Raw genomic sequence first — 26,151 nt, 5'->3', positions numbered from 1 at the left:
TTCTTCATGTTAACATCAAAATATTACTTATTTCCTTGTTAACTGCCTCTCTACTTTCCCCACTTATAAACTCTTTGAGGACAGGGACTTTCTCTTATTCAATACTTTATCTCTGGTGCCTGGCACAGAGGCTACCTCATTATAGATGGGCTGTCAAATATTTGTTGAATGAATAAATGAATGTTATCTAGATCCTTGCCCCTCTTATCCACATTGTCAATGCATTCCTTCACCATTAATGTGCACATTTTTGCAGATTTCCAAAGATATCTATAACTTAACTCTGCACAATATGTATTTCTATAAAGGATTACTGTAAATTTGAAAGCATGTAGATTAGATTTGTCTACAGGTGGGCAGGTAGATTAAGTTTTTTGGTTCCTATAATTTCTAGAGATAAGAAATTTACATAGGAGTGTCTGGCCATATGTGAAAATTGTAAGCATAATATTTCTTTATCTAGGAAACTCTGTTTTTTTGCTGTAGAAGAACAAGTTCTGTATTCACAGTTGGAGTTGTGTAGGTTTTAAATTAATTAAGTGGGCTCCTCCTTTCCCACCTGGGGGTAGATCAGCACAAGAGAAAAACAGACTTATTTTAAGGCCTCTTCCTCTTGCAAATCCCAAAGGTCATGTTGCTAATGCCTTTTGGAAATAAAGGGAGATTACAGCCAGTATACAGTTATTAAGTGTTGCTTTCTGCCAGCTGTGTGCATATGCCCACACACACTTGTGCAAACACATACCTAACCTGAAAGAGGAATCCTTCAAAATGAAGTTTTTGGTAACAACTCCATGAGGAGTGTTCATTATTGAAATTTAATATATAAATATGTAAGCCTTATTTCTAACTCTAGAGTTAATATGTGTCCATTGTAGAATATTATGAAATTTAGGCTGTTTTTCTTTCCTTCAGTTTTTTGATAACACAAATAACATTTTTGAGACAATGTCTTTGCTCATAAGTTTTTGTCCACTTTTATTATTGCTTCCTGAAGTTAGATTCCTTACTATTACTGAGTCAAAGGCAGTGGCCATTTTTGTAAGGTTCTTTAACATATAACAAAATCACATTGCAGAGAAGTTACACAATTTTCATTTTTACTGTGAGAGAGTATGAAAGTAACTTTTCCTCCTTGTGAAAGGAAGGAAAAATGTACTTGTTGCAACAGTTAAAAATTACCCAGAACTTTAAATAAGTTCCCTTTTCTTTTTTAGACACTATATTCTTTTAATATTATGTCAATGTAGTTTCAGTGCCAGTGTTTTAAATTTTGGTATGGCCTAGAATGTTGTCTGACAGAAAATAGAGCGGTTTTCAATATCAGAACTTAATAATTTCATGTTACAATTTTCCTCCTTTTACAAGAAATTCTCTATTAATAGCTGTATGTTGGATGGGAAAATAGTCAAACAAATCCATTACCTCCCTAAAGAAGAGCTAGGTTCTTATAACCTTTCTTTAGATTTTAACCACCCTGGAAGTTTTACTCCTCTCACAGTGGGTTGGCTCTCATATCCTATGAGTAAATGCAAATACTTCGTTCATTAGGAAGCAGAAACAATATACTCCTTACTTATGAAGTGACTTAAAACAAAAAAAGAAGGAATAATATAAAAAACTGAAAGAAGGTAATAAGTAAAGCATTTAGCTTTCTGAAACAATTCAAATGGGGATAGGAAGCTGGTTTTAAATGGCTTAAAGAGGATTAGGGTTTTAAAGTTGGATGAGGAGTTTGGTGCTTTGGTTTAGACATGGCATTGCTTTTAAAAGATTACTTCCATATTTGACAACAATTCTAACTGCATATTATAAAGCAAATAGTCAATTTTAAAACATTATGGAAAACAAGAGGGTTTCTCTTTTGTTGTTGTTTGTTTATACAAAGTGATTGCCTAGAGTTAACATGCTGAGTCCTGAAACCCTCTTTTCATAATACTACTGCGGATCTATCACCAGGGAGAATCCAGCAGAGGTTGTTTAATGCACTTAATTGAGATTATCTGAGCTTTTGGTTTAAATTACTTTGGGAAAGTCTAGATGCAAATAGCTTTTTAGAAAGGTAAACATACTTAACCTCTCAGAGAAAAGGTTCAACTTAAGTTTTTTTAAATTCTTCAGTTAGTAGCACTGACTCTGATTAACTTTGCGTATGACCTGAATAATGTATAAAGTTTAAACCTCTATACATAACTAATATAAATATATTAACAGTGTTTTCATTATTTTATTATTATTTGAAAAACTAATTGTTATACTAGAAAAGCGCAATCCCTGGCAATTTTAATAATTTCAAAAGTAAAAAGATAGTAAATATTATTTTGGTTATAAAGTGTAGTTAATGAAGTTTTAAAAATGAATTTCCTTCCTCTGTTTTATCTAAGAAGCAGGTCATATGAAAATGGATTAAGAATGGCATGTACTTTATGTATTAGCTCTAAGTAAATAGTCAAAAGTTGGTTTAACATTTCCCCATCTTTCTCAGCTTCTTGACCTTTTTATGGTTTGGGATTGGTCTACTTATCTAGCTGATTATGGACAGCCAGCTTCTAAGTACCTCCGGGTGAATCCAAACACAGCCCTTATTCTTTTGGAGAAGTGAGTATATTCTGAAAACTTTTTTACATAACATTTTAGCATTTTATGATTCATGATAATTGAAGAACTAGAGATTTTCATCAAAAGAGAAGTATCTAAAGTGAAGCTTAAAAGCTGAGTCTATCTTAATGACCAAAATATAAGCCTCTTTCTTGCCCTGTAATGTTTATGTAGTTTTATGTGAGATTTGTTTATGTTGGTATGAACAAAGCATTTTTCTTATTGTATCCTCAATAGCAGGCTTAATTGGCCTTAGAAATATATTTACTTGGGACAAGTAAAAATTGGAACTATTTTTTTTTATACTAAAACATAGGAAATAAGTTACCTTGTAAAATGTGGCTAGGAATTGGAATGTTTGCCACCAGAGAGTGCTGTCAAAATCCCACCGTTATGGACTTGGGGTTTTTGCAGGTAGATAAGTGTGTGATTTAAAAAATAATATAGTAAAAACTGAAGTAACAGGACACTTACTGGTGCATCCTGTCCAATTAAAAATAATACAAGTTTAGGTGTTGGTTTTCCCTCAAAGTATGTGGCTTTTTTTTTTTTAACTCAATCCTATTTCATTTTAAGTATCACTATTAAAAATTTCAGCCCTGGCTGGTGTGGCTCAGTGGATTGAGTGCTGGCCTACAAACCCAAAGGTCCCCAGTTCGATTCCCAGTTAGGGCATATGCCTGGGTTGAGGCTGTGTGTGAGGCAACAGACTGATGTATCTCTCACATGTCAATGTTTCTCTCCCTCCCTTTCTCCCTTTCTTCCCTTAACTCTAGAGATAAATAAATAAATAAAATCTTTAAAAACAAATAAATAAAATTTCTAACGTTATTTTTTCTTTTACTTTGTCTTGCTATGAATGTAATTTGCAGAGTTAACAGAGGGTATGTATTTTAGCACATTTATGAAATGATACTAGAAAATAGTATGATATTAGAAAACTATATTTTAGACTGACATACTAATGCAAAAACACCACTTTATATCGAATGTAGAATAAAGCTGCCAATTTTTTGTATGGTTGCCATTTCTATAATTTTATTAGTACTTATTTTCTTTGAAATATATTTTTCAAGCATAGGATGAGTGTGAAATAATTCAGAGCATGCCAAGATATTTTACCTATGACAGACGTAGCTTATAATTTCCTTTTACTAAGCTTTTTCATTCAATTATATTCCTAGGATGAAGGATACTAACAAAAAGAACAACATATTTGCTCAGTTCAGGAAGAATGATCGAGACAAACAGAAGTTGATAGAGACAGTCATGAAACAGCTGAGAAGTTTGGTGAATGGTATGTCCCAGCACACAAAGACTTCACATCCCTTGCGCTCAGTGACACCAAATTTGTGACTCAATGTTGATCTCTAACAAGCACTGGTTAGTTTACAGAATTAAAAAATACAATAGAGAAAAGATACCGATGAGAGCTGAAACAAAAAACAATAATATCATTTGTATGGATTTTTAAATAATTGAATACTATTTTATTATATGGAAAATGTGACATTAATTTTTTCACTTTTAAAAATATGTATAAATCAGGTAAAAATTGTATATGAAACTGATTGTAAATACATTGGAAAAACTTACACATCTGTATAAGTATCTTTTTTATTCAAACTTGAGTGGTTTGTTTTTTTCGTCAGTATCTGGTTTTGGAAAGTAATCATATCTGATATGGGAATATTTTCACTGTCATTTTCTGACTTTTAGCTTTTACTTTTCACCTAAATATGATTTAAGCAGACAAAAAAAATTCTAATTCTGCTGATTCTGAGGGGAAATAGACAAATATTTAAAGGTCCCTGAAATCAAACTTGATTTAACTCAGTAAGAATGTGAATTATTTGTTCTCCTTGAGTGGTTTAATGTAATTGTTCTGAATATGGAGACAAAGTGTTAGATTTCCTAAAGATGCAATGTTTCTGTTCGGCAGGGTTAGTATTCCTAACTGTATTGTTTGTAGCTGACCCCATTTAGGATATATTTGGTTTGGTTTGGGTCACGGTAAAAGAGAGAACAGGAACTAAGTGGGGCTAAGCACTTCAGGTGCAGCTTGTGGGAAGGTAGAGATGTCCCCACGCACCTTACCACAGGAGTCAGGTTACTTCCTTCAAACAGCAGATCTCAGTACCGTGTTTTCCTTGTGAAAACAAGCCAAACCAAATGAACTCTGGAAAACCTAAAACAAATGTACGTTTTTGCTTTGTGTAAATTATCGTGATCCAAATGGTAACATCAATCTGATCCTTACTGTCTCTTCATTGTATTTATACTGAATATTCCTTTTGCATTTTCAGGATTTATGCCTGTAAGAAACGTATACTTGACTCTGTAAAATAAATGTAAAGAATTATATGTGCATTTCTTGATTTCGTGATGAAATATAAAAGAGGTTAAGCAAGTTCTTGAAAATGAGTTGCTGTTGCATCTATTCAGAGCTTCCTGATTTAAAACAACTTCCTTAAGAAGGGTTATTACTCCCTAGTTAGTGGAACGGGGCTTTCACCAAAACAAAGAAAATAAACATTCTTTTGATTCTATCTTATCCTAAGGTTTTTCATATTTTAAAAACTGTTACATGAAAAACATAGTAGTTCTTAGACGTCAGAGGAGCGGTGAACTAGCTAGCTTGGCTCTCTTTCAAGACTGTGGAGTGTGGTCTTGAGCAGTTCACCGTACTTTGCCTCCCCATCCCTCTGGGTGCGCTGTAGGGACCGAGGTGCGCGAGTCCTGTGGCGTTTGGAGCCCTCTGACTCGCGAAAAGTACCAGAAGCAATCTTGTAGACTGGGGCGGGGCCCTCGGGAGAGGGAGGACACGGCGAAGCTGGTCCCTGAGACCCCAGAGGAGCCCGGGGATATCTGCTCCTCATGGGCTTCGGGCAACGACACTAGCCTCTTTTGAAGGATTCCCGAACTGGTAGGTCAGAGACCGGGAGCGGATGGGGGATGTCAGAGAATCTGGTCCCCGGCTACACTTGTAGGCGCTTGCGATGCCTCAGTTGGCAGCAAAGACCGCAGTTTCTCTGAAAGGGAAACGGCAAATGGGAGAAACCCCAGCCCTTAGCCTTGGAGTGTCGGGAGCGGGAGGAGTACCTAGAAGTTCGAGGGTGCGGACCCTAGGGAGCGAATTAGCGCTCTGCTTGTCCACCCGAGAGCTCCTGCGCCCAGCCCGGAAGTTTTGGCGCCCAACCCGCAGACCCCGCCCGGCGGTCTGCGTGGGGCTCGGCCCCCAGCCCTGCTGCAGTGCCACCGCGGCTGCCACGCCCTGCTCCTAGCCCCTCGGTGAGCACGCCGCTGCCCACCGCCTCCAATCGTTACTCTGCGTAGAGCTCTTTAAATATGCATGGACACGTCATGTCGTGTGAATCAGGATCCATCCGTTGGGAGGGAGCCCGTGTCTATATAATGTGTCCAGGGTGGGCCGAGAAGGGTTAACAGACTGGGGGAGAGAGAGAGGTGGGGCGGGGGTCTGCAGCCCCGGTGATCGAAGCGCAGGTTGGTAACACTGGTAAGTTGCTCTTCTCTTTGGCCGCCCGCCCTTGCTGCTTCTACCAAAGGAAGGCTGGCCCCGGGAGGAGGTGGGAGGCGCCCGTGGACGCCCCGCATGAGGGTCCTGAAGCGTTCTGCACCCTGAGAGTAAAAGTCCTAAGCGTGCATCGCGCGGGCCTTGAGGAACGCACGGACCCGAAGGGCGCGAGGCCACTGCGCTCTTCAACACTGTCAGTCTGCTTTAAGAGCCAAGTCCTTGTCCGAGGTTACAACTGTGGGTCTTGGCTCCCAAGCCCCAGGATCTTCCCGGACAGACCGGGTGAGCACGGCGTGTTTTCCGTTCCCCGGCTCTTTCGCCCCTGCGCTGTGAGCGGCCTGGACCCCTTCAGGCTCACCATGTTCCCCTGCGGACTGAGCTGCCTGTCTGTGCTGGGGGCGGCAGGCACCGCTCTCCTGTGCGCTGGCCTGCTGCTCAGCCTGGCCCAGCACCTCTGGACCCTCCGCTGGACACTGAGCCGGGACCGGGCCTCCTCCCTGCCCCTGCCCAAGGGCTCTATGGGCTGGCCCTTCTTCGGCGAAACGCTGCACTGGTTAGTTCAGGTGAGCAGTCGGTCGTTCTCACCCTAATATGGCCCCTTCTACCCTGGCTCCCACTGGACCCTCATCCCTCTTAGTGCTCCCAGGGTTCGTAGCCAGTCTCTTTCCGTTGCCCATGGAGCATACACTGCCCTCGTCTTCACCCAGCTGCTGCCTCGAAAGGACCGTCTGTCACAGCAGTTCTCCCCAGCGCTACTTAAACGCATCCCAGCACAACACGGGAGTGAACAGAAGGGTTCTAGGAAGGCGTATGAGGAGCATGCATAAAATAAAGAGTCAGGGGGCGTCTCAGCCATGAGCCGTCACTCACATCCCCATTATGAGCCTTTCTCGGCTCCTTTCACCAATGGGAACATGGGCATCTACATTCCTATAGGGTAGTTGCAAGGCCCCATTTGAGACTTCTGTAACGAGTAACACTCCAGCCTGGAGCTGGGGGTTGTCATCCAGGGACTGTTGGGAGGCCTGGGCCAGATACCCAGCGGCCCCAGCCCTCTTCACTGCGCCTTGCGCAGGGCTCGCGTTTCCACAGCTCCCGCCGGGAGCGCTACGGGACAGTGTTCAAGACGCACCTGCTTGGCAGGCCGGTGATCCGCGTGAGCGGCGCCGAGAATGTGCGCACAATCCTGCTAGGCGAACACCGTCTTGTGCGCAGCCAGTGGCCACAGAGCGCGCACATCCTACTGGGCTCACACACACTGCTCGGCGCCGTTGGTGAGCCACACCGGCAGCGGCGCAAGGTGAGCCAAAACCAGAGAAGGAGCCATCAGGATGTCAGACCCGCGGTTCTCGGGCACCTGCTGTAGGCTAGGCCAGGACTATGTTAGGGGTACAGTATGAATCTGGCGGGGATACCTGGCTAACAAGGAGGTGGCCTTGGGCCAGTCTCTTACCTTCTCCGACTTAGGTTTTAAGGCCAGGATTGGACCTTCTGTAACTCTGATACCAGAAGCACTAGAAACAGACTTGGAGAGTGGTTAGGGACGATTTCTTGGAGGAGGAGGCAGCCGGAGCCTAGATTGGTGGGAGGGTGTACATCAGAAAAGAACGAGAGGGAATGGAGAGAGCAAAGCCATCACATGTAGGTCCGGGCCGCTGCGAAAAGGAAGAAAGGCTCAAAATTGGCTCCTCTGGAATTACTGAGCAGAGGAGGTCGGACCGCGGCCGAGTCTCACCCCTCACACTCCCTACAGATTCTGGCACAAGTGTTCAGCCGAGCGGCGCTGGAGCGCTACGTGCCCCGCCTACAGGGGGCGCTGCGGCGTGAGGTGCGCACCTGGTGCGCAGCCAGCCAGCCGGTCAAGGTCTATGAGGCTGCCAAAGCCCTCACCTTCCGGATGGCCGCGCGCATCCTACTGGGGCTACGGCTGAACGAGGAGCAATGCGCGGAGCTCTCCCAAACCTTCGAGCAGTTTGTGGAGAACCTCTTCTCGCTGCCCCTGGACGTGCCTTTCAGTGGCCTGCGCAAGGTACTGCCACCTCAGCCCCCCGACCTTCCTCTTGCGACTCCCTTGGTGTGCCCCAGGCGTCATGTCTGCTGAGGGACAGAGGCACAGCCCAAGGAGGGGAGGCGGCGTGGTGTGGCGGTGGGTGCTGGTGAGTGCCCTCTGCCCTGATTTGCTGTGTGACTCGGGGCGGACCACACACCCTTTCTGAGCAAGACGGGTCGTGCTGCGGCCCCAGCAGCCCCGGGCCTCTCTGGATACTCCGTGGCAGGCGCCCGGCCAGTCGGCCCAGCCCCTCCCCAGAGCGGCGCCTCCTGGCCGGGCCTCCAATGCCCCATTGGAAACTCCGACGGCTGCAGAACGGATGGGAGCTTTAGGGCTGCAGACACGCCCCCAGCCCAGCCCGGCGCCAGCCTGGGTTGGAGACGGGGGGTGCCGGCTCCCCGCCCGGGGCCCCGGCCTGCTAGTTTCCGGATAAGAGAACCGTGGCCTCTTCAGACTTAAGAGCAAAGGGCGAGGCCCGGGGAGCAGCTAAGGAAACCCATCCTGCCTTTCCTTTCTCTCTGAGCTGGGGCTTCTCCCTTTGCTAATGCAGTGGTTTTCAGTCACCTGGACAAAAATAATTGTTATGTATAAAGGGGCATTACACGGGCTTGGATACATTTCCTGATTTAATCCTCTCAACCTGCAAAGTGTTATTCTCATGTTGTTGATGAAGAAACTGAAGTTCAGACAAGTTAAATAACTCACCCAAGATCACACAGCTTAGTAGAGGGGCAGAGTTAGAATTTGAACCCCTATCTACTCTGACTACAAAACTCAGGCCCTCAAAGGCTTTTGCTGCACTTGCTCCCTGAACTCTGGAGGGGCATCCTGACCGTCTCGCCTACCCCCTTACAGAGGCTAATGCTTAGAATATCCAGAACAGCCAGAGCTTTCTGGGAGCATCAAGATGTCCCTTGCTCTCTGCACTGGTGCCTACTGTCCCTGCCTGAGCCCAGTGTAAGGGAAAGGCATTGGGTTGACTCCACCCCCACAACGTTGTGCTAGGCATGGGCACGGATGGCTTTGACTCTGGGCAATTGCTTGACCTCTCTGGGCCTCAGCATCCTTACCCTAAGGACCGAAGGAACTGTTTGCCTGCCTCCAAGGGGCTTGTGATAATCAAATGAGAATTAAGTGTCAGGAAAGTGGAAAAATCCCTGGGCATTTATTAAACCCCTTCTATGTGCCAGGCATGGAGCTAAGCTGGGAAACTGCTAATACCAGGAACTCAGCAGAGCCAGAAGATTTGGGGGATAAGGGATAGGAGCCCAGGCCAGGTCCCCTTAGCTTTCGTGCCCCATCGCTCTTCTCTCCCTGTGCATCAGGGCATCCGGGCAAGGGATCAGCTACATAGGCGCCTGGAGGAGGCCATTACAGAGAAGCTTCATGAAGACCTGACTGGGGAGCCAGGTGATGCCCTGGCCATGATTATCCACAGCACTAGGGAGATGGGCCACGAGCTCTCAGTGCAGGAACTGAAGGTAAGTGGCAGGAGGTCTCTCCTTCTCCCCTCTTGCATTCCAAACAGGGTTATAGCCCACTTTAAGCCTTAGTCACTCCTCAGGATGAGGAGGAAAAAAAGACTAGGCTTCCAATCATGGCTCAGCCACACCCACTCGCGGTAGGAGCCTTGAAGGCTTGAATACTAGGCCCTTCTGGCCACAAACAGCACCACTCCTCCTCCCCCTTCTCTGTCACTCTATGCCTTTGCTTCTGCTGTCCTCCCCCTGCCCCCCACTATGAAGCCCTCTTCACTCCTTTTCTCTACAAATCCTAAGGGCTCAGGGTCAAACTCCACATCTTCCTGGAGGCTCTCCTCCAGTGAGGCACCTTGGCACCTGGTACTTCTACCTGTCTGTCCACTGTGGCATCTCCCAAAGAACTGGAACTGCTCCCCATGCATGCATGGCATGCAGTGGAGGTCCAGAAAGCTTTGGACTGGCCCCCAGGACCTGCTTGACAACCTGGAGAAGGGTGGAGAGGTTGGGGAGTGGGAGAAAGAAATGGAAACACCTCAGCCCTTCTGAAAGCAATTCCCATCTCTTCTTTAGGCCTCAATTTCCCCTTTCCACCAGCCTCAAGGTGTGGGGCTCAGCCTTAGCTCCTCTGAGAATGGGGTTAATAATCTACCCTGACTCCTAGGTAATTGTGAAGTCTGAAAGAGTCAGGGGGTTTGAAACAGGTGAGCAGTGGGCTCCGGAGTCTGGGGAGAGCACTAGAGAAGGAACAGTTCTGGGCAGTGAAGGGAGTGCTGTGGAAAGGAGTGGACAGTCCCACTGCCATGACAGGGATAGGAAGGGGCTGTTGCAGTTTTCAGGAAGAGACTTGCTGCTGGGAATCTTCTGTTCTGGCCTGGTGTTCAGGGTAGGTCAAGTAGGCTAGGCCTTTCAGAGAGGTTAGGGCTGGCTTCAAGGTCTCTGTCCTGGCTCCGCATCTTGTTCGGAACAGACAGCCTTGGACCGGGCCATTCATTCCACAAATATTATGTACCTAGTCGGTGTCAGGCTCTATGCTGGGACTGGGGATTTAGGAACGATCAAAACACAGCGCTTCTCCTTAAGGTGCCAGAGGGGTGGAGTACACTTTCATCTTATGATCACACAAATCAGTGTATAAACACACTGTGGTTGCTGCCACGTAGGAAGACAGGGAGTCGGGGAGGCAGAGGCAAGCAGCGAGAGCTAGGGCCTGGAAAATGAAACCACCAGGCCCCTCCCCTGTTTTTCCTGGGCAGTGTAGACCAGGAAGAGATTTAGTCACTCACTGGGACCACGCCACTAAGCGGAAAGAAGAAACCGCGATGCCTGCGTTGGTGCAAGGCTGCGGCTGCAGCTGCAGGCTCCTCTTCCTCAGTTCCACCGCAGTCTATCAGGAGCCCCAGCTGCGGTTCCAAACAGCACCACCACGCGGTTAAGAGCACCAGGCTCCGAGCCCGACTGCTGGGACCACTGGCTGCAGGGACATTTCCAACCCTGCAAAACGAGGGCAATAATTGTGCCTCACAGGGCCGGGTAAGAATGGAGTGAATATACTTAAAGCACTAAGAATAGCACACAGAGTAACTTCCTAGCATTATCTCTGGGAACCCTCCCAAGGCAAGTGGATAGATGCCGGTTTTGCCCGTGACTCTTGTGGCTTGTCCAAGTGACAGACGGGATTCAATGGACTCTGGGACCCTCGCATGTATCCGCCACAGTGGCACCTCCCGGGCTCTCTGGCCTTTGTGCAACGAACGGCCCATTTGGGCCCTTTACATCTCGGCCAGGAAGCCAGAGCCCCGCTGACGGAGACTCAGTGGCGCCCGGCTGTCTTGCAGGAGTCGGCTGTGGAGCTCCTCTTCGCCGCCTTCTTCACCACCGCCAGTGCCAGTACATCCCTCGTCATGCTGCTACTGCAGCACCCGGCGGCCATCGCCAAGATCCGTCAGGAGCTAGCGGCGCAGGGGCTGGGGCGCGCGTGCAGCTGCGGGCCGGGGACCGCGGGGGATGGCATGGGGCCCTGGCCCGACTGCAGCTGCGAGCCTGACCTCAGCCTCGCGGCGCTGGGCGCTCTGCGCTACGTCGACTGCGTGGTCAAGGAGGTGCTGCGCCTCCTGCCGCCAGTGTCCGGGGGCTACCGCACAGCGCTGCGCACCTTCGAGCTCGATGTAAGTGCGCCGCACCCCGCCCCCTGCCTCGGGGCAGCCTGCTGCGGGCCTGGGGGGAGGGGGAATTAAGACTGCCAAGTCTTCTCTTTCCCTCTCAGAGCCTCCACTTTCCCGCCTGTAAAATGGGCTGAGCCGTGTGCTATTTCCCCAGCTCCATGGTTGGGGGGACGCAAGCCTAGCGCCTGGTGAGCCGACAAGGTTAGGGACCCCATATACTGATGCTTTTGGCAGCTGTGGAGGTCGGTCAACTCCATTAGAGCCAAGTTTGAGAATAAATTAAACTTTTCTCTGCGCGGCACCCCCCTCTTAGCCAGTGAGTCAAGGGTGGGGTACAAAAAGCTCCCTTGAATGTCCCGTACCCCTCCCCTCTGACTCCTTCACAAGATCAAGGAACCGATCATTGTTATCTGTCCAGGGTCTCCGCTAAGGATTCCAGAAGAACGGGACAATGAAAATACAGTTAGAATCTAGTAATGGTCTGGTCAGGCTGGCTTGGGAAGGGCAAGAAGTTTAAGGTCTAAGCCCTGGCTCGGTCTCCGTAAGACCTTGGGCAAGTCCCACCTCACTGAGGGCTTCCGTTTACTCTGTGGGAGGAAGCTGCCCTCATCCCTTCCAGCTCTGACGCTCCAGGTGGCACTGGGCTGTGCTACACAACGGCAGAATCTGGGAGTGGAGCCCTCACGTGGCAAAGGTGTTTGCCTGAATGGCTGTCGCTGCAGTCCCCTCGTCCCCCAGCTCGCTTCCTGGGAGGCTCCAGGCAAGACAGGCACCTCCTTCCCAGACCCTTACATAGAACAGCAAACATCGGTGCGTTGCATACCAGGGTTCCAGGGCACCGTGAGGACTGGGATTCTGCCCTGGAGGACCTCATCATGGAGAGAAAAGGGGCCAGGGCCTACAGCTTTCCCCAAACGTGGTGTGGAGTGATCCTGTAGTCCTGGATTACACCATAACATTTTGGGGGTTGGGATCTGAGCTGGAGCAGTAAAGGATTAGGGTGAGGACATCACACCACAGAGAGGGGACAGCCTCTGTGTTCAGAAGCGTATTGGATGTTGCATCTTGGCATTCAGACTTCATTCTGCAGATGCTAGCATGCTCTTCAAGACCACAGGGAAACTGGGGGAGGAGCACAGGTTCACCAGGGTGAGTAGTGCTCAGGGGTCTTAGCCATCCTGTTTACAGATGGGAAAACTGAGCCCCAGCTCCTCTGTGATTCTAAGATCCCGGCTCTCAAAGACACTGTGGAACCTGTTCAGGCAAGGGAAGCAGGACAGGAAGAGGGTAAGAAGACACATGATAAAGTGAAATAGTTCAAAAAGCTGGAGGTATGCAAAGGGAATATGAAAGCTGCTTCCCAACATTTTAAGGACTCCCCAGTTTAATTCTCATGTTCACCTCCTTAAAGTGCCACTACCAGACCTGAGCACCATTATTGTACAGCTGATGTACAGGAAGGACAGAGAGGCAGTTTTCAGTTCAGTACAAAGAAGAACTTTATAATTGAGCTGACCACAGAGAAATGGGGGTCTCTGTCATTTGCGTTGTTTCAACCCAGACAGCTGGTAGATGCAAAACTAGAATTTAGGTCCTGCTCTAATGTCAGAAGAAAAAAGAAAGACAAAAACAAAACGTTGAAACATAAATAAAAACATCACATTCACTGACCACTAACATACATGCCAGACCTGTATTCTCACATCAAAAGGGCATTTTTGTTCTTATTTTACAATTAAGAAACTGAGGGCTCAGAGAGATTGAGTAGCTAGCCCAAGGTCACACAGCTCACCAGAGAAGTAACTGTGATTGGAATGCCGAATGACTACTCTTCCAGATTAGACGCAAATTCCTGCTAGTTTTCAGAATTCTGTGTGATCCACCCAGGGTGGAGGAGGGTCGGTTCAGGCCCGGTTCCCAAGTGCCTCGCGATCAGGCAGATCTCCTCACCTCTCCGCAGGGCTACCAGATCCCCAAGGGCTGGAGCGTGATGTATAGCATCCGGGACACGCACGAGATGGCCGCGGTATACCGCAGCCCGCCCGAGGGCTTTGATCCCGAGCGCTTCCGCACCTCTGGCGAGGATGCGCGGGGCGCCTCCAGCCGCTTCCATTATATCCCGTTCGGAGGAGGTGCGCGCAGCTGTCTCGGCCAGGAGCTAGCGCAGGCAGTGCTTCAACTGCTCGCAGTGGAGCTAGTGCGCACAGCGCGCTGGGAACTAGCCACGCCTGCCTTCCCCACCATGCAGACCGTGCCGATAGTGCACCCAGTGGACGGGCTGCGACTCTTTTTCCACCTGCTCGTGCCTTCGGCATCACGAGATGGGCTACACCTCTGACCCGCTGCACTGCGGGACGTGACTTGGTCAGTGGCATTGGCGCAGTCACAACACCACCCAGCTGCGCTTCTCCAGTGCCAAGTCGTGCCCTCGCTTACTCGTTTAACAAACGGTCAACGAATGTGCCTTGTGCCGGACTCTGATAGAGCGGGACCGCGAGACACCGCCACAGAACCAGAGAAGCGCCCAGGCCAGAGAGAAGGTGCCTCTTGCGCACTCTGCGTCCTTAGGAAGGAAAAGCCGTTGGCCAAGCTTCTTAAGCCCTTCCCGGCATCCCAAGGCAGCTATAGAAGGAACGGATTTCCAATGGAGCTACTTAGCCTCGCCTTTCTGCCCCAAATCTGGGGGATTGGATTGAGAGGCTGCTAGGTATGTTGCGCCTTGTGGACCATGCCAGAGACTCTGCACGCACGGCCAGGGTTGCAACACTTATGCGGAAGCGGGAATGCCAGCACATCGCTGGCTTTGGGCCATAGGAAGACACACTGAGAAGGCACCCAGCGGAAGGCCCTCAGGCAGCCGGCCTCCACAGAGTGCGCCACGACCACTCTTCGGGTCTGCGCGGAAACTCAGAATTATGGGCGTTTCCAGGGCTCTAAACAGCTCAACATCACCGGATTCTGTTGGCGACTTCTTAATAGAAAAATTCCTTTTTCAAGAACTCCTTTAATCTTCCCATTTATAGGAGAATAGGCACACTTATTCTCTAAGTCTGGATTATTTTCGCAGGCGGTTGAGACATACTCAAGAGAGGTCTGGGATATTTGTACAAAAACAGGAAGGCCAAGAAATAGTTTACTGGCAGCAGTTGAACAAGGAGGTTGGGCTTAGTTGGGAAGCTAGTTGCTTCCTAATGGAAAGGCATGGAATGGAGAGTGGGGGACACTCAGGAAAGACCTCCTCCTTCCTCCTCTGAAAGACCCATCTCAGCATATACCTAGAGAGGGGCAGGACCTAGGGCAGCCTGGGACTCAAGACTGCAGACTTCCCTCCAGAGCGTAGGATAGCCCCAGGAGTTGGGCTGTGAATTATCTCCATGACAACTGGCTGCAGGGACCTTCTGGGTCACTACCTCCACCTCCTTTATTACAGAGGAAAAATTGAGTCAAAAGACCCATCTGAGAAGCCAGCAGTGGGCTCTGCACTTCTCGGCCAGTCCTTTCCTTAACCCCGTCACTTAATACCTCTTCTCCCTTCAGCTTCTGGGCCTCTGGCCACCATGTAGGTAGGACTCAGCCCTTATGTCCTATCATAGTGATCCATAGGTTGGCTTAAAAACTCTCTGGACCTTTCCAACAGAGGTTCCCATCAGTGTTTAAATCAAAGCTAAGAGCATCCAGTGCCTTCATTCCCAACAGCCTCAACATGCCACCCATCTTTAGACAGGTGGGGGCAGCTGGACATGATGGGCAAGCCAGGAAAGTTGCTGCCACTGCCGAGGCCCCAGCTGACCCCATAGTGAACCAGAAGGAATCTGGTGCCCTCCTGACCTTATGCTTAAGGTGGATCCCTGAGCCAGGAGGAAAGGGGGAAGCAGCGGGGCCAGTTGCTCAAGAGCACAGCGGGCCTTTCCGAGCCCTGCTGACACTGCCGTAACCCCATCCAGGGCAATTCGCCACCCACTGCTGACCACAGTACCAGCGCCAGAGCCAGCAAAAGTGAAGGGACTGGGGGCCTGCCCTCAGGGTGCTCCAAGGCTGCAGAGACAACAGCGGGGCCTGAGAAGCTCCAGCAGGGGACATGGCAGGAGTTTCAGGTTTTCGGGCTGATTCTGATTTGGGGAGAGAAGAGAAATATGGGGGAGGGGGCTCTCCAGAGCCCTGATGGTGTAGCTGGTTCCAAAATACCTGGTTTACCTGCTCTGGATCCTGTACTAACTATAAACCCCTGTAGGGGGCAGCTCCAATTTTACTCTGAATTTCCCATTGATCCATTATTTTCAGTAATTTCACAGAATACCTGACCTCCCTTGTTAGTAACTCCAGATTCCTCGAGAAAGGGGCAGACATGGTTCTTGCCCTCCTGGATGTGATATGCTCACGAAGAAAGTGGACAATAAATTAACTAGAAAACAAAAGAGCAAGAATATGTCCAATGGTGATAAGTGCTGGTGAGAAAATCAAATAGACCCGTAATGCTGAGTACCTGGGGGCTATGCTCAGCAAGGTGGACCAGGCAGGCTTCTCTGAGGAGAGGCCAATGGACTTTCGAAGGAACCAGACAGCGCTGACCTGGGGGAAGGGCTCCCCAAGCAGAACGAACAGCAGATATAGAACCGTGAGACAGGACTGAATGTTCAGGAGATGGGAGGAAGGGATTGCAGGGAGAAAAAAAAAGGAGGAGGGGTGCTCTAGCTGTCCTAGCTCACCCTACTCCCCTCCCCCAGCAAAAACTACTCCCTACCGCCACCCCAACCCTGAGCCACAGGGAGACTGTTTTGTAAACAATTTGGAAACATTTTGTTTTTCAGTGAAACAACTCCCCCTCCCCGCCCACCACCACCAAAGACAGATTGGCAAGGTTTCTCGATCAAAGTCCTCATTGGGCTGGTAATTTATTGACCCTTTTCTCCCTTCAAGATGTTCTTTAATGGTCTCCACTCTCCCATTTAATCCTTTTCTTCTGGAGGCCCCCTCCGGACACCCCCACGGGTCTCGATGGGCAGATAGATTAAGAAACACCCCCTCCCCTGTGGCAATTTCCAGCCCGCAGGCCCCGCTCATCTTGTGACCCGGCGCGCGCTGAACTTGGCGAGGTGGCCCTGCAGAGTTCACTGGGATGTCACGGTCCGGCCTGCAGGGGTCACAGGCGGGTCAGGCCCAAGGATTGGGACTGGGCCCCAGGTCACGCCCCAGCTCGCCAGCTTCGCTCACCCGCCCGAGGCACTGTCCAGAACAGGGAGGGCATGGGATTTCTGAGAATTACCTCCAGCGCATCTGGCCACAGCTCCTGCCGGCCGGAGCCCAGAAGCTGGCTGGCACTAGTTACAGTCGCCAGATCATTAGAAGAAATGACGGTGGGAAGAACCCTTTTCTGGAGCCTCTGAAATGCGTAGGGTTATGGGGAAACGCTGACTCTCCGAAACACGCCCTGTGGTGATCCAGGCTTGGAGAGTTGCGGGGGCTGCTCCGTCCCTAAGACTCTGCAGACATTTTCCACTCCAGCCGGCTTTGGGGACCACCGCGGGAGGGCCACATATTTAACAGCTCTCAAGATCAAATGGTTTCCCATCTCCATGGGACGCTTTCCAAAGAGTGAGGTTGGCTCGTGCGAGAACCGGTGTTTAGTTTTAAAACAAACACACGTTATTCTGTCTCGTTTTGGGCCCCGCTAGTGCGTTTACGCGCCCAAGCCAAGGGAGCGTGTGACCCTGCCTGGTCCGAGGCGGTGTGGCTTGGCCAGGTGGGAAGCGGGGATCGCAAGTGCACTTGCCCTGGCATCTGAGCTCTCGGCATTGGCAGCACAGACTGCAGTAGCAGCTGATTGCAGTTGGGCAAAGGCCAGCAGCCCCGCTTCCCAGTTAGGGTACCACCACTCCTGGGTTTAGAACCGCGTACACACTCACCCGGGTGGCTTTATGATAGGTGGGAGCCGGAGAGCGAAGGAAGGCTCCCACCTAGCTCCGGAAATCCAGTTCACTCTAGTAAGCATCCGTAGCCTAGTGTGCCCTGAGCTGGAAACAGTTTTTACAACCAAAGGCCTCTTCTGGAAATTCACAGCTACCCCGAGGTGTAGACAGGTCGGGAATGATCGCTTCCAACAGACTCAAGGATGTGTGGTGACTTGCCCAAGGTGATGCAAGTAGAGAGGAAGCCAAGATAAGGAATCCAGACCCCGGGGCTTTCCTTGCTCTATCTCTGACTCTTCCTTCTGCCCGGGGCTAAGGCTCCTACTCCCCCTCTGCCTAGCTGGGGCTGCGCGCCCCAGGGTCCTGGGAACCCGGCGGCTGTAGCCAGATCGCAGAGCGCTGGTCGCCCAGCCGCCGAGGAATATGCCCCCAATGGGGCGTCAGGATTGGGGCTGACTTGTACAGGTTTGCCCTTGGAGTCCTGAGGGATCTGGTGGCTCTCCTGTACCCTTAAGTTGACCTTTCATGACTTCATGAGTGCTAGCCCCCTCGAGGGGGTTGGGGAACTGGGATTCATGTTCCTCCGGTCACGCCTGACTCCCCGCGGGTCTCGCGTGGGTCATGGTCCCCGGCTCTTCTGCGGGATCTTCAGAAGAGTCAGGAGGCCTTCGTTTGACTCTGCGTTCTGGACCTCAATTCCCCCACTTGTGGGATGAAGCATCTTGACGATCCCTGAACGCACTTTCCTCTCCTTCCCCAGCAGGTGAAAGGGAGCCCACTAGGCGCCTGTAAATGGAAAACCGGTGGAAGCAGCTCTGGTCTGGGACCGCAGTCGGACCTGACGGGATGGATTCCAGAGACCACCAGGAAGCCCAGGGCTTGGAGTTTCCACTCTCCGGAGCCCGGGTCGGCCCCTGTCGCCACCTCGGAGCACCACGCCTTGGATGGGGAGTCAGGCTGCTCCTAGCTCCGCGCCCCAGGAGGCACGCTCCGGGGGAAGCCGCCTGGGAGCCGCCTCTGCCTCGAGCGGAACAAACGGTTAAAGATTTTGGGCAGCGCCTCGAGGGGGGAGGAGCCAGGGACCCAATCCGCAATTAAAGATGAACTTTGGGTGAACTAATTTGTCTGACCAAGGTAACGTGGGCAGCAACCTGGGCCCTCCTATAAAGCGGGCGCGCGACGGTGTTAGGAGTGCGGGCGGCGGCAGCAGGTGGCGCGGGAGGTCGCAGCGCGCCATGGGTCTCCTGGCGCTGCTGGCCAGTGCGCTCTGCACCTTCGTGCTACCGCTGCTCCTCTTCCTAGCAGCGATCAAACTCTGGGACCTGTACTGCGTGAGCAGCCGCGACCGCAGCTGCGCCCTCCCTTTGCCTCCCGGAACTATGGGCTTCCCCTTCTTTGGGGAAACATTGCAGATGGTACTACAGGTAAGGGAGCTCGGGGCGGGACAGGACGATTCTCTGGACTCGGCTCCAGGCTTCCACTGAAGCCGGGGCAGGAGCCCCCGGGAGGACGTGACTACAGCTAGGATCTGGGCAAGCCCGAGGCGCGGCGCTCCCCGGCGCCCCCTCACGCCCGCCTCTCTCCTTCGCTTTCCTTTCGCAGCGAGGGAAGTTCCTTCAGATGAAGCGCAGGAAATACGGCTTCATCTACAAGACGCATCTGTTCGGGCGGCCCACGGTGAGAGTGATGGGCGCCAACAACGTGCGGCGCATCTTGCTCGGGGAGCACCGGCTAGTGTCGGTCCAGTGGCCCGCGTCGGTGCGCACCATCCTGGGCTCCGGCTGCCTTTCCAACCTACACGACTCCTCGCACAAGCAGCGAAAGAAGGTGAGGGCGGAGGTGAAGGCGCCTGGACCGAAGGGGGACCCCATTCGCCGGAGGGGTTTTCGGAGAGTGATGCTGGGCAGGCGCTGGCTGCAGGAGGCGTCGGCTAGGACACTCCAGCCCAGCTTAGCTTTCCCAGCCAGGAAAGTGCCCTGGGTCCGGCGGAGCTGGGTTGTCTGGAAGGGGGCCCCAGAAGACGAGAGGAGCGGGGCCGGGTTTTAACATTCTCCCCTCCTCGGGGCTCAGGTTATTATGCAGGCCTTCAGCCGCGAGGCGCTCCAGTGCTACGTGCCGGTGATCGCTGAAGAAGTGGAACACTGCTTGGAGCAGTGGCTGAGCTGCGGCGAGCGGGGCCTCCTGGTATACCCCCAGGTGAAGCGCCTGATGTTCCGCATCGCCATGCGCATCCTGCTGGGCTGCGAGCCTCGTCTGGCGAACGGCGGGGACGCGGAGCAGCAGCTGGTGGAGGCCTTCGAGGAAATGACCCGCAATCTCTTCTCGTTGCCCATCGATGTGCCCTTCAGCGGGCTGTACCGGGTAATGGCGGCAAGCAGGGTGCGGAGCTAGGGGCTCGGGGGCACGGGTGCCCGGCTTCTGCTCATCGCGGTGCGCTTTCTGCACTCAGGGCGTGAAAGCACGGAACCTTATCCACGCGCGCATCGAGGAGAACATTCGCGCCAAGATCTGCCGGCTGCGGGCGGCCGAGGCGGGCGGAGGCTACAAAGATGCGCTGCAGCTGTTGATTGAGCACTCGTGGGAGAGGGGAGAGAGGCTGGATATGCAGGTGAGTGGCAGCTTCAGAAGGGGCACTGGTTTTCCAAATGAGATTCCTGGGATCCCCAAAGCACTGGCCTGGAGCCCAGCTTCCAGGAGTGGGCAGCCTGCACAGACGCCCCGCGATGGGGCATGGGCAGAGTTGAGACACAGGGAGGAGAGCTGTGGAAGAGACTGCAGTGGATCAGGGAGCGTCCCCTAGCCTTTCCAGGTGTTGAAGGGAAAGTTGGAATTTGCAAAATGTCGATAAGAAATCATGGGCACTTTTAATATAACTAAGGCTTCAATTCAAGAGTTCCCTGTAGAGTGGGATTTTTCTGGCCTTCCCGCTGCAGCTGAATTGATGTTACATTCTGCTTTAAAAAATATTACTTTCTTTGACTTTATCAGCAAAACTTGGTCCTTCTCCTCTTCCCTCCAGAACCCTCAGTTGGGTTGTGAGTAATGAATCCCTCTGTGAGATTACATGCAGACTCGTAAAAACGTTCATCTTATTCCACTTTCAGGTACTAAAGCAGTCATCAACCGAACTCCTCTTTGGAGGACATGAAACTACTGCCAGTGCAGCGACGTCTCTGATCACTTACCTGGGGCTGTACCCTCACATTCTCCAGAAAGTGCGAGAGGAGCTGAAAAGTAAGGTAGGGGATTCTGGGGGTTCCCTATTACTTTAAGAAATTCCTCTGCTTCCTAGCTAAGTTCCCAGTAAGTGTCCTGCCTTCACTGAGTATTTTAATGGGCAGGGCCCAGGGGTGGGTGGACCAGTGGGGAAAGTGAACTTCCTTTGTGAATAAAAAGGGAGGAATCTTGAGCTATGATCCCACTCAGGCAGGGTTTGACCTTGTATCCCTACCCTATCTCCACCTTTTGCAGAATCTTGCAGATTTTCAGATAGGTTCCATTTTCTCAGAGTTGTATGTTCAAGGGCATGGATAGGGACCTCTAGATGGGTGGCAGCAGGTGGTGGTGATGGGGGTGGGGAAGAAGCTTAGTGGTTCTAACTGGTGAGCAGCATTCTCTTGAAACGGTAAATAAGAGAGTGGATTTGGGCCAAGGAGTGGAGGCAAATGGTCAGTAGCTGCTCACTGATTTCCCCCTCCCTCTTTTCCCTCATGGGGCCCTTTGGGTCTTGTCGCCACTTAAGCCCTGTTTACGTCTGCTGGACTGATTTTATTGGAGCACAAAATAACCGTTCACCTCTGTATGACTGTTTTGATAGGGTTTACTTTGCAAGAGCAATCAAGACAACAAGTTGGACATGGAAACTTTGGAACAGCTTAAATACATTGGGTGTGTTATTAAAGAGACCCTTCGGCTGAACCCCCCAGTTCCAGGAGGGTTTCGGGTTGCCCTTAGGACTTTTGAATTAAATGTAAGTTAAAAGTTCTCCCCTCCCATTTTGTGGTTGTTTTAAATCTCCCCTTGCTTTCCTGTTCATTGGCTTAAATTCTTTAATGCTTTTGATAACAGTGTCCTGCTCCATATTTCAGCAGCCTGATTGTCTGTCTGTCTCTCCCTCCTACCCTTTCTTTTAACTCATAACTCCTTCAAAGATATCAGTGGTAGCTTTTTGTTGTTGAAAGCTAGATTCCAGTTTCTCAGCCCTCGGGACTTTACATAATCTTTTGCAGGGATACCAGATTCCGAAAGGCTGGAATGTTATCTACAGCATCTGTGATACTCATGATGTGGCTGACATCTTCACCAACAAGGAAGAATTTAATCCTGACCGGTTTCTGCTGCCACACCCCGAGGATGCATCCAGGTTTAGCTTCATTCCTTTTGGAGGAGGCCTGAGGAGCTGTGTAGGGAAAGAGTTTGCAAAAATTCTTCTCAAAATATTTACAGTGGAGCTGGCCAGGCATTGTGACTGGAGGCTTCTAAATGGACCTCCTACAATGAAAACCAGTCCCACTGTGCACCCTGTGGACGATCTGCCTGCAAGGTTCACCCGTTTCCAGGGAGAAATCTGATGGGCATGAATGCCTAGACCTCAGACTTATGGGAAATGTACCTATGAGTTTTTACATAGTGTCATGTTGATTTTATTATATTTAATTTCTAAATGTATATTATAATATTTATGTGTCTACTATGGTACCACAGTCTTTAAATATTAAAATAATGAATTTAGTATAGTTTCCAAATAAAGTAAATTTGAAGGTGCTTGTCATGTATTTAAGAATTCTGTGCAAGAAAACTCACTGGTGTAATATTTGTACTTATTATATTTAACCAGGTTTCTAAATGTCTACATACATGGCTTTGTCATCTGTACATATCTATTTTCAGTGAGGAAGAAACTTTAGCTGTTTTTCTTAACAGTTATTAGAAAACATACATGTGGATGTGTGTATTAGTCCAAAGGTAACTATAAAATTTTCTATGGCAATTTAGATCCCCTGTATGGAAAAATATATCAAAGTTAATTTTAGATTTTGGGGGATTTTACTTTAGGAAAAGATGACTTCGAAAGGTAACACTTTTAGAACAATCACATTCTAATATAACACCTTCAGCCATAAACTTATTATGTTTAATAAGCATACCCTTGTTGTCACACATCACCAGAACTGTTTTTCTGAAGTCAAGTTTTAGGTAAGACAAAGCCAGTTACTCCAGTAATGGACAGTTATTGACTAAAGTGAGACCCAAAATCACCGGTGTGTTTCCCTTCCTCAGAAGTTGCCGTGAAAACAGTATTGGGAAAGGCCAGTCTCTGATTTAGATAAGTGAGTCCAGGTTTTCTCTTTTGAAAATAAGGCAGGAGGAGTAGATTTAGCAAACTGACAGATAAAAGTTTTTATCTATGCTGGGCAATAGGGTGTGAGCCTGACGTGACTGATAAAATGGCCCAGTCATGACCCTATGAACCTTGGCTAACCTCCTTGAAAGCACAGTTTTGTCACATTTCTGACCCTGGCATAGCCATGTTCTGAGCTGAAGGCCAGACTCCATCCAGAAAGGTTAGCCCCGGTGACTTGCTTATGCAAGCACATTTTCAGTTTTGAAATGGCACAATCTGCTTACTGAACCTCTGATGGCTTGTAGGTTTTGGACTTTAAAATTTTCATTACAATTTTAGAATTTGGCAATACTGCAGAAACTGGGTGGTCTAAATAGGTGTTTGAAAAGGGTCTGTCTACAATTAGGGTTTACATGTTCTACCTGACATGAGTTTTTTTAGGTAGAACTTAGATTGTACTTCTTGTTGGAATCCTTTGATTTTTAAGGACTGTTTATATAACAACTTATAATTCCTATAATAACCTTATAATAGTTTTTTTTTAACGAGAAATTAAAGGCTTATTTAGCTTCAGCCCAGGCTTTTGTGTGCTGTGGTGTGGAGAGACGACCTTTCCCCTGTTAACAGTCACCCTAGATCATTCCAGCCAGGAGCACACTGGCCTGAGGACATTATTTCACATGATTTATTCAAGGTCAGTTTTTAAGGATTTCAATACTTCTCATTTGCCAGGAAACAGCCTTTCAAGACGTTTTTGGTGGCTCCTGACCGCGTGTCTCTCTGAGCGATGAGTAGAAAGAAAATTTGAGCCATTTTAGCATGTAATTCAATTTTTTAAATCTAAATTTATTTTTTTATCTGGAGAGCTTTGAAGAAAGTGCTCTGGCTTGCATTTCCCAAGGCTACATTAAGCTCGATTCTCATTGATTATGGAGTAGTGCAGAATTTACCTCAAAAATACGTTAAAAGTCTAATCTTTGTTAATGTGCTTAGTGCTGAGTAAAGGCGGTTTAGAGTGTGAGGCAGAATCAATGCCTGCGGCTGCCGTATGCAAAGTGGGCCCGGGTCACGTCTGTCTGGGGCGGGAGTGTTCGGTGGTACAGTCATCTCCAGTGGAGAAGTGTTACAAGAGGAGGGCTTGGTACTAGCGTTCGACTTGGCCAAAGTTTTGGAAGGAGGGGAGACCACTGTGGAAAATGACTCTGGAGCTGCTGGGGTGGGGGTGGGGGGCATGGCACAATGACGGAAGGACACGTCACGGGGTCAGGTGGATTTGCCAAGCTGGTGAAGGTGGTGCCCTCTGCCTCCCCTTCCACACATGCCCATTGCCCTGGCCACCTCTCACCCCCTCTTCTCTTCAATAAGGGGTCTGGTGCCACCAATGACAGGCTATTGTCAGGACTGGCATGTAAAAGCCTTCAGCTGTGTCTATAATTTGCATTCAGAGGGATTGTAGCCTTCACCTGGCTTAGCCCTCGAAGACCCAGAGAAGGATGATGATTTGCCTGGGCCACCCAGGGAGTGGCAGGACTAGGACTAGGAGAGTCCTCCAGTTGCCTTTCCCCTACTTTTTCTTTTTTCCAATGGCTAATAACACCTGCCTAATTTTTCTCCAGCTTTCTGTTGCTGGACAACTAGACCCAGGGGTCTCCACCTCCTAACTTTCCTTCATATCCCCTGCCACCATCCCCCGGCCCTGTGACAGTCACCATCAATTCTCTTGCAGGCCACAAGGGCAACTGGTAAAATGGGAGCAGTGACAGGGAATGGCTACTCCTCCAGATCTCTCATCTCCTGAGAGGTTTCAGGGAGCTTTTTGCACCTTGCCACCCACCAGAGGTCCACAAGGGGGCGGGCTTCTCCCTTCTATGCCACGCTCACGGCCCTGTGGTTTTCCCCACCAGTGTCCCTGAAATCTAGCGTTCACAGACTCTGGCCCAGAGTCTGCTTTTCCCCCAGACAGTGAGAGGCTATGGATCACTTAGGGCTTGGAGAATACTTAGCCTCAGGCCTGGTCAAGGCTGCCTGGCCTTCCTGGGAGGGTCACCCAGTGCTGGGTTGATTGGGATCATCATTCAGTTCCTGACGTGGCCACCATCCCACTGAGGTCTCCGAGGTCAGCAGGCTCTCCTTTCCAGTGTTGCCCACGTTGTTCTATGTTGCTCTCACTATTCCTGGAAAACAGCTCTTGGGTCAGGGGAAGCGGGAAGCATGGTTTTCAAAGGACGTGAGCATACTAGTCAGTGTCCAGGGGACCTTAACCGGGTGGAGGAGCCATCCCTCCGAAGCACTGGGTGAGGAATCAGGGCTGTTTAGAGATGCTGTGGTGCCCCGCCTTCAAGTAAAAGGCTGTTGCAGAAAACACAGGTTCGGACCTGTTCTGAAGGTCAGAGCAAGCATTCAGGAGGGTAAGTGAGAAGAAGAAGTTAGCACCGCGTAAGGAGAACATTTTGAGACACTAGAGCCATTGGCTGGTGACGTAGGCTCCCTGTCCCTGGAGGCACCCAAACAAGCCGGGTAACTCAGCCACCACAGGGCTTCTCACATGGAGGGAGAGGTTAAATTAGGAGGATTACTGTGAATGTCTGAGATTTGATCATTGATTCATTTCCTCAGGTACCTGCTTCACTTTGAAATGCTTAATTAACTCCAATCTAGGGAAACAGGACATCCCCACATCCTCTTCCAGCAGCACTCAGCAGTCCTTGGTGGTCATCTGCCAAACCGCCTGGACAGACGTGGCGGTGAGAGCCCAGGGAGCCCCGAGGCATGACCTTGGAGAGACCCTGAGCACCCTGTGTTCATCGCTAGGGAGCCCCTCTCAGGCGGGTGCCCTGGTACTTCCAGCCCCAGTTCCCGTATCTGTTCCAGTGCCCCTCCCGCCTGTGGGCCTCCCCCGGCTGTGCCACGATGACCATCCACTTGACCTGGCTTCTGGGGTAACACCCTGCAACTTGCCCAGTCCTCCCCAGACTCTGAGATGCCACACACTGACATTGGACTTATCCCAACTGTCCTTTCTCTCTGCCTCCTGAAAAAACTCAAAGGCAGAAACTATTTCTCATCGTTGTAATC

The 26,151-nt window shown here is 50.0% G+C and overlaps 3 protein-coding genes across 3 annotated transcripts in view; all 3 read left to right on the top strand.

Moving 5' to 3' along the window:
• Nucleotides 1-5,152, top strand: part of EXOC6 (exocyst complex component 6) — a 170,666-nt gene extending 165,514 nt beyond the window's left edge. Inside the window, exons 21-22 of the mRNA XM_090277960.1 lie at nt 2,486-2,598; nt 3,783-5,152. Coding sequence (XP_090134086.1) covers nt 2,486-2,598; nt 3,783-3,954 — 285 coding nt within the window. The 3' untranslated portion in view covers nt 3,955-5,152. The remainder of the gene's footprint in view (nt 1-2,485; nt 2,599-3,782) is intronic.
• A 1,340-nt stretch (nt 5,153-6,492) lies between these two features.
• Nucleotides 6,493-14,164, top strand: CYP26C1 (cytochrome P450 family 26 subfamily C member 1). The gene is made up of 6 exons (XM_090279246.1): nt 6,493-6,696; nt 7,209-7,433; nt 7,887-8,162; nt 9,509-9,664; nt 11,500-11,829; nt 13,787-14,164. Exons 1-6 carry the CDS (start codon nt 6,493-6,495, stop codon nt 14,162-14,164), a joined length of 1,569 nt encoding a protein of 522 aa, XP_090135372.1.
• Nucleotides 14,165-18,702: 4,538 nt separating this feature from the next.
• Nucleotides 18,703-22,507, top strand: CYP26A1 (cytochrome P450 family 26 subfamily A member 1). Its single transcript, XM_090279247.1, has 7 exons — nt 18,703-19,156; nt 19,335-19,559; nt 19,803-20,093; nt 20,182-20,340; nt 20,837-20,971; nt 21,550-21,702; nt 21,962-22,507. The coding sequence occupies exons 1-7, from the start codon at nt 18,968-18,970 to the stop codon at nt 22,301-22,303; spliced, it is 1,494 nt and encodes a 497-aa protein (XP_090135373.1). The 5' UTR covers nt 18,703-18,967; the 3' UTR covers nt 22,304-22,507.
• Nucleotides 22,508-26,151: the final 3,644 nt, after the last annotated feature.

Source organism: Furipterus horrens, unplaced genomic scaffold (genome assembly GCF_987537825.1).
Source record: "Furipterus horrens unplaced genomic scaffold, mFurHor1.1.pri manual_scaffold_5, whole genome shotgun sequence".
NCBI lineage: Eukaryota > Metazoa > Chordata > Mammalia > Chiroptera > Furipteridae > Furipterus > Furipterus horrens.
The sequence above is the reverse complement of the archived record's forward strand: the minus strand, read 5'-3'. Positions and strand labels throughout refer to the sequence as shown.